General features: G+C 33.8%; 1 protein-coding gene and 1 long non-coding RNA gene across 2 annotated transcripts; one reads left to right on the forward strand and one right to left on the reverse strand.

Moving 5' to 3' along the window:
• The first annotated feature begins 3,485 nt into the window (after positions 1-3,485).
• Positions 3,486-10,398, forward strand: LOC148786600 (uncharacterized). The gene is made up of 3 exons (XR_016067754.1): positions 3,486-3,890; positions 9,331-9,651; positions 9,748-10,398. It is a non-coding gene; the product is annotated as an uncharacterized LOC148786600 (long non-coding RNA).
• Positions 10,399-12,009: 1,611 nt separating this feature from the next.
• On the reverse strand, positions 12,010-16,942 carry LOC105172296 (DNA repair REX1-B protein). Its single transcript, XM_011093680.3, has 4 exons — positions 16,624-16,942; positions 15,838-15,931; positions 15,468-15,572; positions 12,010-12,782 (listed from the first exon to the last, which is right to left on the reverse strand). The coding sequence occupies exons 1-4, from the start codon at positions 16,800-16,802 to the stop codon at positions 12,513-12,515; spliced, it is 648 nt and encodes a 215-aa protein (XP_011091982.1). The 5' UTR covers positions 16,803-16,942; the 3' UTR covers positions 12,010-12,512.
• Between the last annotated feature and the right edge of the window lie 622 nt (positions 16,943-17,564).

Genomic DNA, 17,564 nt, shown 5'->3' on the forward strand with positions numbered 1-17,564 from the left:
GAAGAATGCAAATGCAGAAAGACAGAGAGGCCTAAGAGCCGCCATGAATGAGGCTGGGAAGGAAAAAAAAACTGAGTGTGAGAGGGTTCTTTGTTTGAGCTCGAGCTCACCGAGCTCACCGAGGTTATTATTATTATTATTATTATTTTTAGATTAATTCATAAGAATTACTAAATTTTGACATAAATTTATAAATAATAAAGAATCATAAGTGAATTACTTGTCAATTTAAAAAATATTAACGTAATACAAATATATATTAAAATATTACATAAAGTTCTATATATCATATTAAATAATAATTTTAATTATAAAAAATATTATAATTTGCTAAGTTGTTGATTAGATTTATTTTTGTATAAAGATTAAATATATAAATAAAAGTATCATAATTTATTAGTATACAAAATAAAATATATGATATTGATTAATAATTATAATATACGATCAATTTAGATTATAAAACTGATCAAATATTAAATATAAAATTAAATATATAAAAAAATTAAAAAAAATATATAAAAAAAAAACTCAGCAGCTCGCGAGCGGTGAACAAGTAAACATGAGCTCGAGCTCAAAGTCGAGCCGGCTCGCCGAGCTCGCGAGCCGGCTCGACTCATCTGCCACCCCTATGACTAATGGCACCTGACTTGTCACATGTCATTTCTGTCAGTTTTAAACGGAGTGGGTCTAAAGGTGTTAAAAAATTTATATCGCACCTTAATATAAAATACTATTTCATTGATATATATAAAATCAAAAAAAAATATTTTAATTGAAATTAAAAACATAAACAGAATTATATTGTTGATGTCTTGGTCATATTAAATTATTTATTTAATTTAGACCTAACTTATTTAAATAAAGTATTGAATAAAGTATATTCTTCACATTTTTATTTGTCATTCACAATATATATGTATATATCTATACATAAATATGAATAGAAAAAGACACAAATGTTCAATCAATTTGGTCAACCCTTATAACCAATTTCTGTCACATAAAAAATACATATGCATATATTCAACATTCTCACACCTATATACCTACATTTGGAAAAAACTAATCCAAATATATTATCAGTTTTCGCACAAAAACCAATAAAGCATTTCTACCTATTTCTAAATGTTGGAAACTGAACATGAAAATGAAAACACAACCAAACGGGCCCTAGGATTTTGGGACTACAAGTGTTGAACACGTAAAGCGTGGGACCAAAAGTGAGAATAACGCTATCTAGTGGGACAAAAGTGATATTTTGCCGTTGACCAACATGGACCATACCAGCTGACTAATGGCACGTGACGTGTCACATGCCATTTCCGTTAGTTTTTAACAGTGTGGGACTAAAAGTGTTAAAAAATTAGGATTTTGGGACTACAAGTGTTGAGCACCTAAAGCGCGGGACCAAAAGTGAGAATGGCCCTATTTAGTGGGACCAAAAGTGAAATTTTGCCTCTTATATATTACTAGATGACCTTTTAGTAATGGTGAATTATGTGTAAAAGGACTAATGGATATGCCTTTTTTGCAAGTAATTATAGTTTATATTGTGTTTAAATGTCTAAGCATAAATCTTGAAAGCAATAAAAATGAAAACTAAAATTGCACAAAAGCACTAAATTGCAAAAAAAAAATAGAAAATATACTGAAATCCACTAATTTTGATCATTAATGAAATGTGTTGTAAAGTGAAACTTTGCATGCTTAAAATCTGCCAAATACTAACACTTTACAAACCCAAAATGTGCCAAAACATCCCCCAAAAGTCTTACAATACCTTGCAACATTTTGTTCCTTAAAACATCACACAATATTGGAAGTATTTTGAGATGCTTGTGACATCTTTTAGCCTATTGCTCTCAAGATTAAGTGATGAATAAAAGATAAAACTATTGTGTGGTTTTTGTGGGTTATTTTCATATATAAATAGCAAAAAAATATTTTTTTGGCGCCTTTTTTTCACTCCAAAAACTAAATACAAGCATGGTCTTCTGTTTTTCCAGCCAGCTGCCTGTTGACTAGTCACGTGCCATTTCCATTAGTTCTTAATGGAACAGGACCATTTCTATTAAAAAGTAGAGTTTTGGGACTAATGGTGTTGAACACTTAGAGCGTGGGACTGCAAGTGAGAAGGGCCCTATCTAGTGGGACCAAAAGTGATATTTTGCCCCAGTTGACTAACGGCAGATGACTTGTCACGTGCCGTTTCCGTTAGTGTTAACGGAATAGGACCATTTCTGTTAAAAAAATAGAATTTTGGGACTAAATGTGTTGAACACGTAAAGCATGGGACTGCAAGTGAGAAGAGCTCTATCTAGTGGGACCAAAAGTGATATTTTGCCTAAGATATAACATAAAGTTTATATATGTCATATTAAATAATAATTTTAATTAATAAAAAGTATTATAATTTACTAAATTGTTGATTAAATTTATTTTTGTAGAAAGATTAAATCTATAAATAAAAGTACCATCATTTATTATTATCCAAAATAAAATATATGATAGTGATTAATAATTATAATATATGGTCAATTTTGATTATAAAATTGATTAAAAATTAAATATATAAAAAATTTAAAAATAAAAATATATATAAAAAATAAAAAAAATAGAAAAAGCTCGCGAGCTTATTAACAGAAACTAATGAGCTCGAGCTCGAGCTGGCTCACAAAGCTCACGAGCCGGCTCGACTCATCTGCCACCTAGTCTAGGTCAAATAAAAGATTTGCTGATTTTGGAGGGTGAATTGGGTGAATTTTGGCTTCCCAAAGTTAGTAAATTTCGTGCTCTCTCTCTCTCTGCCATACTCTTCCCATCTTGTTTTTCTTGATTTTTTTGAATCAAAGAAGGAACAAGAAAGAAAATCGAAACAGTTAAGTAATAATGTGCATTTGATTTTCTCCTTCTCTTTCTTTGTCTTGCTAGAATGAGAAAAGAAAGATCCTCGGTGATTGGTGTTGACAATGTAGAGGGTTTCAAAGGTTGAAACCTTATGGAGGAAGGTTTTGAAAGGGAGTCAATGGTAGAAGCCGAGTGAAGAAAACCATGAGAGTAAGATATCAATTTATGTTTCTTGCATCCTCTCGATTTTTTTTTATTATATTCTAAGCCTGTACTTTATTACTTTTATACAACAATTGCCCAAAAAGACCAAGAGTGCACACCTTGATTGGATCTTTTACGTCTTGATCTTGTTAATTTTTTATTTTCTGCACTTCCGCCGCCCTTTCCAAGCCGATACTTCCTTCAGTATTGATGTTTCATATATTTATCTAGATTTATATAAAATTAACAAAATATATTATTTAATCATTTTGTATGTTGATATTTAGATTTTGATTTATAGGGACCAGATATGATGTATAAACTATGAAAGAAAGTAAATAAATTTATTTTATTAATGTATAAAGTTAATTTCATTAATTCAAGTTGAATTTTCAAGACCATGAGTTACTTTTTATGGCAGCTGTTATTTTTTTTTTAATATTTTTCTTCCATCCTGTGTCTTTTCTTCTCTTTTCTTCTTTCCTCTCTCTCTTTTCTTCTTTTCTTTTCTTTTCTTCTTTCTTCGCTCTTTTATTCTGTCAAGTTGTAGCAACCCATTGAGCCCTCTTCTCCATCGTTCGTGTCACTGCCGCGTTCAGTGGTTACAACCACTTGAGTGAACGCCGCCGTCGTTTGGCATGTGCAAGGCCTCAAATCTGTTGCCACTCGCCGTCGGTTGCTATTGTTGATTTGGAGGTTCATTCCGTGAGAAGAGAATGCCTGCTGCATTTACGAGTGAAGGTCGTGTCTCCGTCATCGGTCATCGCACACAGCCGTTAGGGCCGTGCCACCGTGTGTGGAGCATGGACGCGCCGCACGCACACCCCTTAAAATCGGTCAGCCGCTGGATTTTGTTTAATCGTGACTCTTTGTTTCATTCTTTAAATTTATCACCTTGTTTTGAATTATCAAGTAATTCTATGGATTTCGACATATTGCCCAACTATACAACAGTGATTGACAAAAATTAGCACTGATTTCGTGAATTGCATTTTTTTTACATATTTTCATAAATTGATGTGTTGTGTTGTGTTGTACTGTTTTGGCAAACTGTAGATCGGACAATAATTGAGGAACTCTTTAAATGAGTGTTGAAATGTATATTAATGTAGTAACTATACACCGCTATATCGTGCAACTATAATTTTTTCATTTAACATTGCATTGATAGTGGTTGCATTATTTTTACTGATGCTACGTCACTGTGGCAGTGTTGAATTTTGAATCTTTTCTACCTATGTGCTTTTCATTGCCTGCTTTCTATAAATTTGCATTCACATGCCTCATAGTTCCAACTTTAGTAATTTGAAACTACGTCTCAGATGTTACATGTTGCTTATATATATAGCGTACATATAGAGCGCTATAAAGAATACACCATCTAAACTTCAAAGTTCAAACACTGGTATTGGTTATTGAGCATTGGGAAGGGGTTGTATTTCATAACTTCGCATTATATTTGTTGCACGTATCCGAATATATTGTTGTAGTCAGAGAACCGTAGCTTGCATCCCACTTTCCATCTATGTTGTTATATATTTGAACTATCATCTTCCTACATTGACTGAAAAAGGTAATTGTCAATCCTTTTAACGCAATGTTTGAAGTCTAGCTGGGCTCTTACACTCTTGCATTTTTTAATTTCAGTAAGTCTGATTTTATGTTGTTTAGTTTCATATGCTATTTCATGGCACTAGCATCATATTTTTGGACTTTTTGCCCTATCACTTGCAATGCAATATATCCTACCTCAACCAGCAGCTGAAACTAAAAGGGATTCGTGTCAATATATCACTTTCCCCCAGTATTTTTATCTTGTTGCATATTGACACCAAATGGGGAACTTCTGGAAGAGATATTTGTTATTGTTATGCTCTTTGCTCATTACTCTGATATCCTAGAAGGAAACTATCCTTTAGTTCCATTGCACTAGGTGCATGCTTCAATTGTACACACACATATGAAGGTTTGTTTGTCCTGAATCTACTTTGTATTATGTTATCATGAAACTGAATTAGCTTACTATGTCTTGTCAGTTATTCCTGTGTCGTTTAGATTCTACTGGTTTATATATTTTGAGTTAATTAGTTAATGTCTGTTATATGTTTCATGCCGAGTGGTGGAAAGTCTGTCATTCTTAAATCTGTGCTAAGTTACTTCTACAGGTAGTTGGGTTCAAGCGTGCATTATCTGTGTTTTTATTGACTATAATGAGCAAATGCATCATAACTTGGTTTCTTCACTCGCCTGTGCTTGAATTCAGACTCGATTTACTAGGTAGGATTGGTCCATTAGATCTTTCAGTATCAACTTATTAGTCCTTATGCCAATGACTTTGAGACTACAAACACTGTGATGGATTATACCTAAAATGCTTGCTAGAAGTCGCAACATTCTGGAGAATACATATTTGTGCTATAATACTATTCAAATACTTAAAATATATTTGTTTAATTAATATTTTACGCCTAAGTAATCGAAGTATGTGTTTTTTTCTGTGCAAATAATGCTAGTGCTACTTGTTCAATATCACATAAAATACTTATCCGACTATTCCAATGAATTTTCATGCAAAGGCTTATTTATTTACTTTGATATATATGAATATAAGCGTGACATTTATATATTAACAATTAAATTTATTTTCAATATTATGAATGGAGATAGGGCGGGTGAATTGGGGATGAATTTTAATTTTACTAAGCCACATAGGACTGGAATCTGGTCTTGAACCTATCCAAACACTTGCAAAAATTCATGTATCAATTTGATATGTATCAAAACACTTGGTGCCCAATTGGATCATATACAAAAACTTAGTGTTAATTTAACAGTAATGCAAAAACTCAAGTACCGAAATAATTTTTCAGCTTTTTTAATGTGGTTAGATATTGTCGTTTCTATTTTTAATTACTAGTACTATGTTTTTTGTTAATTTTTACAAAAAGGCATTAGCAATTATTAATATAGGAGCAATAATTCATAAAAAATTAACCTAATTAACTTGTCCACCTCACATGACATGTAGGAGAGGTATAGAAATATTAGTTGGTTTTCATTTTCAATAATATAATATAATTTGCCATTTCTTCCGAGGAATATACTAATAGAAATAAATCAAAAAATACCTGTTACAGAAATACAAAAAATGTCGAAGTGCCTCAATCCTGCTCCTACTTTCAAGTTTGTAGTAATTAATTGATATAGTGATATAACGTGGAAAATTCAAATGTTGAATTTCAAAGATTGTGAAATTGTAAATTATATTTTTTTTCCATTGTGGATATATAAATTATTGTGCTTATTTTTTATGACACTTTGATATATACGCCAACCCACAAAGATGCAACACACAAATGATGATGGTTCCTCCTACTCATCTCGGTACGATAAAGTGGTATGAAACACGAAAATGGAACGCGTGTTCATTGAGTTAATGCACGAGGAGTTCATCACATACCGACTCTAATCCTCTACATTTCCACCATCGTTGTGGGTTCGTATAACAAAGAGAATGAACTTAGTTATGAGTCAGGGTTGTCTTTTTACGACGGTACAGCTAAACGGAAAACTTAATAGATTGCACCATGCTCGGTGTCTGTTGAACGACATTCTGAGCAAGGGGATCGGGTGAGGGTGGGACCCAGAAAGGAGTACCAAACAGATGAGGCAAGATGTTTGGAAGAGTTGTGCCGAGTAAACATATGATCGTGCTCTCATTCTGTCTTCGAGTAACCATTTATTTTTGCACGAAGGCTCTCTTAAATGCAGCAAACGTTCTCTTTCACAAACTAATAATATATCCTGAAAAATGTGGATGAACGCAGGAAAATTAGGACTATAAAAAAATTATTCAGCATGCGCTTCAACGCTTTGACCTATACACTCAAATTTCTCATAGAACACCGCATCTGGTGGGCTTGCTCGTTTGTCATCCCAACAATACCGGACAATCCATAGCACCAACCACATAGATATAAACAAATGAATGGCACTCAATCGGGCAACTGTCAGTCACGAGACGAGTACGAAAATACAACATTCTTTTAATCACATCCCATGACGTCTAGGGAAGACTATTTTTCTTCACCAGGATCAGTGCAAGCATCCGCTGCTCCGTCTGGAAGCAGTCGTCGGTTCTGACGAGTTGCCAATGAGTTGCAAGTAAAGAAGTGCGAGACGGTAGACAGGTTGAATGAATCACTTGAAGGGAAGATTGACTGCACCAGGCCCCGAGCTACTGAATGGATTGAGTGGTGCGTAGATGAGTTGACAAAATTTAAGGATCTGCATCGTATTCACCACCGTGCTAGAGCACTTCCACAATCACAGCACACGTACGATCTTTTTACGTCTTAATAACGGGAATAAACTCTGCTGGTTGTATTCATTGGGCAAGTGAATGTAATGCCCGATGGTAAAAGATTGTCATAAACTGGTTAATTTATGTGTATTTGTGCATGTATAGTTTACTAAGTACCCATGCTCGTAAGTATTTGCATGTCCTTAGTCGTCAGACGTCTACTGCATGTAACTTACCCACCCTTTTGTGTGTTTCTATTTAGCAATACAGCCAAACTGGATATATGGCAAGTTTAGATGTTGGTGGAGTTTTAGAGTCTAACTTCGCAAGCGACAACCAAGGGATGCCAGGGACTCCAACAAGTAATGAATCTGATGTTCGAGAGAAATTTTACGCATTCAGAAATTTAATATACTCAAAATTATTTAGAAAAAATATGCCACGTAACATATCTGCACTACAGGGAGTAGGGTGGGTTGTGAGATAATGATAACCCCACACCAAGGACAATTTTTTGACAAGATTCGCATGATCAAGCCGTGCTTCTATGCTTTGGTTAATAAATTAACATCTAGAGGGTTATTGCCGCACGGTCAGACGTCCAGGATTACCTCAATCGAGGAGGTTGCACTTTTCATGCAGATGGTCGGCATGCATAAAAGACACCCGATAATATGGAGCAATTTCAGCACTCATTGAAGACTATTCATCGTAGATTCCACCGAGTGCTTTCACCTTGTGCGCAGTGGCGCCACAACTAATAACTCATTCGAATTTTATAAATACACATCTGAGGGTGGCAAGTAACCAAGATTTTTACCCATACTTCAAGGTGTATACCACATTTTTTACATCATTTTTCATAGCGTAATTAATGCAAGCTGGTCAGATGCATACTATTTCATGCATGTAATTACAATTAATTCCGCGTTCAATGTAGGATTGTGTCGGAGCGATGGATGGGACGTTAGTACCTGCTTGGGTCCCCTGAGTTGACCGAAAACCGATATCGATCGCGGAAATGCCACCTATCACAGAACATACTAGCAATATGTGATTTCGATATGAATTTCTCTTACGTCTATGCTGGGTGGAAAGGAAGTGCAGGCGATGCCCCGGTCCTTGACCATGCAGTATGATAAGACCGAAATTTCCATTCCCGTTGATCGGTGATCACTGTAATATATAAGCTACATTCCATTTAACATTTTGCTTAAAAAAAATACGTGGTACTAGTGGTTCTCCTTATGACAGTGCCTTCTGACAACGCAGGTAAGTATTATAAGGTAGATGCGGGTTTCGCAAACTACCAATGTTTCCTAGCTCCTTATCAAGGAACAAGATATCACCTACCTGAGTGGAAGAGACAAAGTCGTCGATTTCAGACCCCACAGGACATGTTTAACCATGCACATTCAAGGTTGCAAAATATAATTGAACGATATTTCGATATACTGAAGAAATATTTTTCAATACTACAGTGAGGGATGTCGAGCTACCTTCAAAACCACAAGGTCGATATAGTAATTATATGTTGCACACTACATAATTTCATCCGTAAATACAGCAATGATGATATCATATTCAACGAATTGGATGAAGACACTCCTCCTGACATGGATTCAATTTACCATAGGGGACATCCAACCGCTTCTGAGTTAGAAGTTCAATGTACTCTTTGAGATAGCATAGCGATGTAAATGTGGGCAGCCCACCATCCGAACTAGGAATGAAAGTACTAAACAACAGTTCTAAACTATTAAAATATTTTTCGATCTTCACTTTGCCTCAGCTTCTAACGTTATAGGATCATTTAGTAGGAATCAAAAGTAGGATGATATGTGCCTTTTTTTTTTACAGTTCTAAAAATTGGTGACATAGTAATTCAACCAAAATTGACATTTTCTACATTTGCAACCCTCCTCGTTATACGATGTTATACATTACTGTTTCCTAATCATAATTTTGTGCAGACATGGTATATCGCAAATATCTGGAGAGTGCTGGATTTCCACAGGAGGACCATTGTACTTTAAATATTGAGCAGCAGTTTATGTGGATGATACTAGACGAAAACACCCGAACACCCATGAGAGAGGATGCATGTGCGGAGGCACAAATGGGTCATCGGGCATGTGCATTACGAAGACATTTTGGGGGTCCATAATAAATTCTACGAGTTTAAAAGTCGATTTCGCCAGTTTTACGACATCACTCAAATAACATCGATTTATTATGATATTGAAATATTTGTTATGGTGTTTTCCTCCGAGCTACGACCACGCGCGTCACTGGTACGTCATGTTATTTCCAATATGATGACATCCACTTAACAATTGCCATTTCAAATTACATATATTAATTTGCAACGCAATCAAATCTTTCATTAGATCCTGTTGCAGCATTTCTCATTGGCCAGACGGTCTATCAGTACCCAGAGCCACATTATCCCAGTATGAGGTGTGGGGCCCAATCATGTTACCAGGTGTTCCTACTAAGGCCCAAGGTGATGCACCGAACAGTGAGTGTAGTAACACCATGCTTATTTCGGTGAGAGGACGCGAGGATGCACCCATTATCATATTGGATTCTACTGTCCCACCGGCGCAGATGCGTACACGCATCGTTAGTTGGGATGCAGTGGAACATGTAGTGCGTGGCGATGGTGGCCCACCCCTGGCACGCAATACCTCATTAGCCGCACAACGCAGTCTCGACATCGGATCGAAAGTGGGGGATATTGAATCGTGGACTAATTACATTCGTCGATTTGGTGTGCAGTCTGATCGGGGTGCCCAAACGAACAATGAGGGAGACAGCACAACGCGCTCACACCAACCATAGGAACTCTCACCACAGCAGCATGACGGTCCTTAGAAATACAGTAACCGACTATGTGAATTCTAAGTCGAATGTTGATTTAATCAGTAAACATGGAACAACTACTTGAGTATTTTGTGAGTGTCGAACGCATTCTTTTCGTGTAGATTTGTAATTAGATTTAGACAATTCTCTAAAAATTGATAGTCTTATATCTATGAGTAAAAATATTCCCTCTGTTCGTTTTTAACTAATTAATACTAATTTACTTAACTTTCGACTAAATACATCATTCTCTACTTGAACTAAATATTAGGGAAATCTTAAAAATTTTGGACAATATATCATTATTGCATGCGTAATGCAAAGTGTTTATTTTTCAATTTATAAAGTAAATTTTTTCACCACGAATATAAACGCCAATCAAATCATTTTCAACACACAGATGTAGTGCATATACTTATTTATTAAATTTATAGTTTGTTTATTTAATATAAACAAATTCATTCCACACCAAAGCAAATAAGATTTATTTATTTATTTTAAAATTATTTGTATTATATGTATTATATATTATTTAATATATAATATATGTCAAATCTAATCAATAATTACTACTAAAAAATAATTATTAACTTTTGAAAGTATTGATATTAAAGATATTTACTATCAATGCTATGTAAAAATATTTAATATTTTTCTACCTCACTGAAATACTGTAGCAGTTTGATATACTAAGAACACTATATCAGTACCATATACCTAATTCGTATTTTTTATTACTTCAATTATCTATTAAAATTTATCAGTTCGAATATAAAAGTCTAACAAATGTATCTTCAACACGTTACTACAGTACATTTAACTCTTTTTTCAATTTAGACTATCTAAATCTTTTGTACTCAAAATTTTTCCTGTTTCAATGAAATATTTGAGAAATTTGAAAAATTGAAGTAATACATACTTAATTCTAAAATTTATTTTAATTTTATATATTATATTTTTTCAGTCCAAATATATAGCTAACAAAATTATTTTAGAGACAATACTACATTGCATTTAATTATTCATTAAATTTGTAATTATTATTTAAAATGTAATAAAAAATTCTTCAACAAAGAAAATTACTTAACCTAAAAATATATACTATATATATTTCACTAACAAACAAAATACTATATATATGCACACTTATATTAATAAATATATATATATATATTCAAAAACATAATTTGACAATAAATAATAATTCATGCCTCCCAAATTCTAACATCAAACATATACTATTTATTTTAAACTACTTATATTATATCAAAAAACACAAATCCAAAACATATTATATATCTCAAACAATACTTATCACTATTTTTCTCTCTATCTCCAAAACAACCAAACACTCAAAATACTAATCCAAACATAACACAAGAGTTTAAACAAACTCTTTCACATCCCACGTAGAAAGTTCTTTTGTAAAAGAATTCATTATATTGAGTTCAAATTTCTAACTTATATTTAAAATAATATTAGAGATGTGAGTGAACATGTGTGCACGCTGCTGTCACTCCCCCATCCTGACCCGCTCTGGTTACGATCGCAAGCATTATTGTATTTATTTAATTTTTTAAAATTTAAAGAAGATTACTGTAACCTCATAAATTTGAGGTATCAATATTATTGAAAAATAATATTCACTTGCAAATTTATATGAGAATGCATGCCATAGGCACTAAAATTTTAAATTTTCAAAATATATGTTATTCATATATGTAATAAAACTACAAATTATTTTATCTCATTATTTCATTCATGAAAGTAAAAATGCATTATATCAATAACAAACAGAATAACCACATTTTTAATACATGTGTAAATATACATCATATCATTATATATACATAATATGAAAAATATAGAAAACACAATATAAAAAGTGCAGGGGTAGGGCTAGATCCGGCCTCCAAAACACCAAAATCAAAGACCCATCTTGGGACCCGATTAAAACTTCAAACCCACCCCAAGCAGGATAGGTCCAGGCTGGAGTCTATGTCGAACCAGGTATGTTGCCATCCCATCAGAATAATAAGGATTGTATGTAACCATCTGTTTCATTTTTGACTTAACTGGCACAAATACAACTTGCAATGTAATCAATTGGAAGGGAGCAATAGAAGTTAAGGCCTTTGCCTTATTTTGTAGGTTAACGACCATCAGTAAATGCACGGAATTCAGACCTCCGTACGTATAGTAAATTGGTAAATATACACTAACTGTCTTGAAGAAAAGCATCTCATAGAGGAGAGGAGATGTTATGCATATTCCGCTTAAATAGGGGGATTTAATCAGCTGCTAGAGCGGCAATCTCATACCTGACTTCTTCCAAGTACTCGTTTATGGCTATCACTGCATGCTGCACACCTCTAATGGCTTCTTTGAGAGCATTATCATACTGTGCATCAGCTTCAGCCTCTTCTGTCCCTGAAGCTTCAGTTATTTGCTGGATGTGCACGCATTCATGTCCTGTGGACTGCCTAAATCTGCAGTTCTCATGGCTGACCAAACGTTCTGAGGGACGACCAGCCTTCTTCAGCACTTGAATTGTAGCCGTCTGAAAGCACATGCAGCAACATGTGTTGGAAACACACTAAATAACAAGATATCTTTGATACGCAAAGTAGCAACACTGTTTAGTATCAAAAGTTATGGAAATGTACTTGTCATTTCTTCTCTTCTTTAATCAATTTAAGGGAAAGAGGTGATGTTCTTTTAACATGTTTTATAGAATCTATGCAATCAACTTCAGCTTGTGAGATGGACCACCAAAACTGGGTTCAGGGTAGGCATATATTTATTCATTTAACCAAATAATAGTCAGACACAGTTGTCCTTTCCTTTTGCAATCAACAATATCACGAAAATTAAACTACAATATAAACGAGAGGTTTCCTAGTTAGAAATTTTTTAGCACTTACATTTTTTGGAAGATATTTCACATCTGACAGACTAACACTTGTCAAAGAGAAACGTAAAATGGATTTACTAAGTTTTGGTTCAAAGAAATACTTGAATTGAGGAAAAAAAATAGCTATGCATATTTGACAAAATATGTTCTTTCTCCTCTAATAAATTCTAGGGATAATTACACTGCTTTATTCTCCCCTATTGTTTAGTATAATTACATGTAGACCTCCTGCAATTTAAGAAATTATACCAAGCACAAACATGACGTTTGTTTTTATCCGACAGATAGATTTATCTATTACTAAAATTTACAAAATTTGCAGCCATCAGCAAAAAGGTTAAATGAAAATTCATATTACTCTTGATTGACTTATTACGAACTTATTGCAAGTCAAATGAATCTCATCCAATCAAACTACCTTTCACACGGTAATACATGTGAGTAGGTACATCTTCACCCTTGTAAAGGTAGTTTGGTAACATGCATAAAGGCAATTTGGTCACAAAAGATTTAGGGTAATTACATTTACACCCCTTAATCTATAGCCTGTTTACACCGACCATTCCTATCTTTTAGATAATTACACATACACCCACCAAAATATCATTATCACTTGCACAAACCACCACTTACTTTTTTGAAAACTTACACACCCCCCATAAAAATGTTAGCATCATTACACAAACTACCCCTATTTTTTGGCATTAGAGGTAGTTTCTTTAATTATGCAAAAGACATGGCTGGTTTGTGTAAATAGAGCATAGGTCAAGGGTGTAAGCGGAAATGTGAAATTTCATTCACTTTATTGCTGATGTCAACAAATTTTGTCAATTTTAATTACGGGGGGATCTATTTAATTGGGAAACAAACATCAAAAGTACATGCAATATTCCAAACCACAGGGGATGTACATGTAATTATACCCAACCTCAGGGGAGGGTGGTGTAAGTAACCCTAAATTCTATTAAACTTGGGTGTTTGCAACTTGTTTCTATCATAATCGTATGTTGTTCAAAGAAAAGAAGTTATTAATAAGAAATCTTTAGCAAACATCCACTTTGTACTAATGATCACTCAGTTGAACTAAAACATCATCAAAACTTCCAAATCAAGAATTATTTTATGGTGCATAATTCTTAGTTAGGTCGTGTTGTGTCAACTGTTACTCAATAGTCCATTTAATCAACATCAACACACTTGAGGATCTTCGATTCGAAAAATATATTAAATTGACCAAGATTTTTTTATTAAATCATCATCTGAACCAGAAAATAACCAATCATATTACAACATATTGAGCTCCAATCACAAAAGAAAAATGTAAGTTCAAAACTCATTATTTAACTAAAGCATAACTTCTATTTCTAATCTTTTTACAAAGAAATAAGCACACGACAATAGGCTGCAGAGGACATGGAAATGGGTTCGCTAGAAGAAGACAGAGATTATTAAGGTATAAAGCATGAACTGTTGAAGAGCGTCAAATTTAGCCCAGAAAATCCGTAATTCAGCGTAGGGGTGAATTAACTTTCGTACATTATCCCATCTACTAGACCATAAGATACATATTCAATTATTGATTGATGTTCCATAAAGAAACATTTTATCGAAAGACAATACGAACCAAAAGTAGTGAGGAGTCCTAACTGACAAAAAATGTAACCATTTGCCAACAAATAACACAAGCATTTGGGTGCAACTTCTTGGAAGGCCTTTTTTGGTACAGGTCATCACTGTTTTATCATCGCATGGACTTATGACTAATAGCATAAGATTGTTTGTCGAGACTTTCTTGAAACAGCTTAGGGATTAGAATCTATAAGCATTTCATGTATTAATTGTCACAAAGGGAGATGAAATAGTACAAAAATGGACAAACATGCTACAAAGTCATTATAAACTATATTACCAGGACACACAGTGTGCGTTTACTATATATTAAGTGTCAGCGCACAGAATATGAAAAAATCCAACTATAAAGATGGAAGAGTTGATGTTTGGATCAAAACCTTGAAAATTGGTTTGTTAGCCAAAGCAAAGATAATTATATGAATGCACTAGGAAAGGAAGGCACATACAAAAGACAGAATGACATCACTAGACTTCTTACAAGAAGAATGACAAACTGGAAGAGATTCATAAATTTCTTTCTAAGTTAACATGTACTTCCACAACTGACTAGCAATCCGTAAACCAGCATAATTGTCTAGAATATTGGATATAAGCACAAATCAGAAACCTCAACAAAGTCATAGTAGATAAAAGCATTTCAAAATTTTCCAAGAAGGCAAGACAAGATAATAAAAGCCAATTGCAATGAGGAAGATATACCAAATGCAATTTCTCCTTTTCTTGTGCTTGAACTGATCTGAGCAAGCGAGCTAGATCCTCTCTGCAACAATCAGGACTAACGAATAGAGATTCCATTTCAAGTACCTACATCGATGAAGGCATTTTCACATACACAATGAGCACCAAGGCCAACTAAGAAACTCAAAGAACAAATGCTTCCAAACACCACACAACCGGCTATTACTCCATGGTACTGGAAGCACAAATTCATAAATTAGATAAGAATTTTTTAAAATAGGAGAATGGGTGGAGACACATAAGTCTTCTTCAACTTTTTAGTTATCTTTGACATTGACTTTTATTAGCATCAACCAAGCAGTCACTGTAACTCTCAATATATGACACTGACCTGTTTTGAACAATCATTGAATTCAAGAGTTATCTCACTGCACAGCTGCTGGTACGCTAATTCACCCCCTGAAACCATGTAATCTTCAAATCCCCTGGCACACACATGAAAGAGAAAACAAGTGAGAACAATTTAAAATATATATAACTGCTGCAAACCAAGCAAAGCTATCCAAATATTAAAAAACAAGCCAAAAGGTATATAGACAAAAACATCTGCTATCAGTATAACATGTTTCAGAGAAGAAAGCTGGCTTGTTACTTTGAGCATTGTTGGAACCTACAAATAAAAGCCATCTTCTTTTCTCCCTTTTTCTCTCATTTTTTCTTCCTTGTAAGAATAAATTGCTTCATGTACTCTTGCACTAACAGGTCGACTGAAAAGCCTCGTGAACACCCACTGAGAAGAAGAATTAAAATTGTTCTATAGCACTGTCAGAATTCGTTAATGTCCATAAACTAGAAGCACTATTGCTTTCACAAACCACATATATAACTTGATCCTGCCTCAAAATGCTAAATACCTGACAATCATAACGCGGGATAGAAGTGATATACATGCAATTTGAATCATAACATACCCACACACATTCACACATACTTATTTAGGGATGCCCGAATTAGGCTCCATCAATTGTACTTTGCAAAATGGGTCCTTCATACAGTAGCTTCACACACACGCATGCACACACAATACTCCTTTATCCATAAATCCCAACCTCCTATAGTCTACAAAATCAATATTGGAAAAGAAACCGCAACTATTCCAGACATTCAGTATGGGTACCGTTTAAGGCGGGCATAAGCGAGAGCTCGGCGCTGCTGAACAGCGAGGAATCTACGGAGCAACGATGTTATTGTCTTTGAGGCTCTATTAGTTTCTGACCCATTTTCATCTTCAACTTGAATCTCCATGGTGCTGGTCTCAGGTTCTGATATGGACACCTTCTTCTCAAAATCCTCCATCACCACACTTTTTTGGTTTCAATTCTTTATGAATTTATTGATTTCTCAAGTATGTCGAATTAGCATCAAAATGGAGAGTCCGGCCAAGGGTTTCTTAATTCTTGCTGGAGAGCTAAAGATAAATCAATTTTCAGAATAAAAATGGTTAACGCCGTTATATTGACAAAATTCCATATTCTCATTTTGTTTTATCATTTTTTCTGTAATGAATTATAATTTTGTTTTTTAGGAAATAACATAAAGAAATATGGGAAAGTATTTTAGCTATACTAACATAAAACAAAAAAGTCTTTTTAACACACAAACACATTCTTGACGTTAATGTTTTGTTTTGTTGAAAATATTTTTAATTTATTTTTTTACTTTTGAAGTTTCTATTTTTGGGAAATGTAACATGTTAGTTTATCTATAATGTATGAACACGAACACAACACGACGACATGCATACGGTATGATATGGATACAGCAACACAAAAAATATAGAAAAATTAAGACACAACACGACATTGTAACAACTACAGTAAAACCTCTATAAATTAATAACTTTGGGACCATGAAATTTTTTTTAATTTAGAGAGATATTAATTTATCGATAAATTAGTATTTTATTAATTAAAAGAGAGACATTTTAAATTCAGCAAATTTAATACATATGTATTGAAAATAAATGAATTCATATATGTTTCATTGATTATATTCATGAACCAATCAATTCTTTGTAACTAATTAAATATATTCATTGTATAATATCAATCTATTGTA

This window comes from Sesamum indicum, linkage group LG10, assembly GCF_026168435.1.
Source record: "Sesamum indicum cultivar Baizhima isolate 11 linkage group LG10, ASM2616843v1, whole genome shotgun sequence".
NCBI classification, from domain to species: Eukaryota; Viridiplantae; Streptophyta; class Magnoliopsida; order Lamiales; family Pedaliaceae; genus Sesamum; species Sesamum indicum.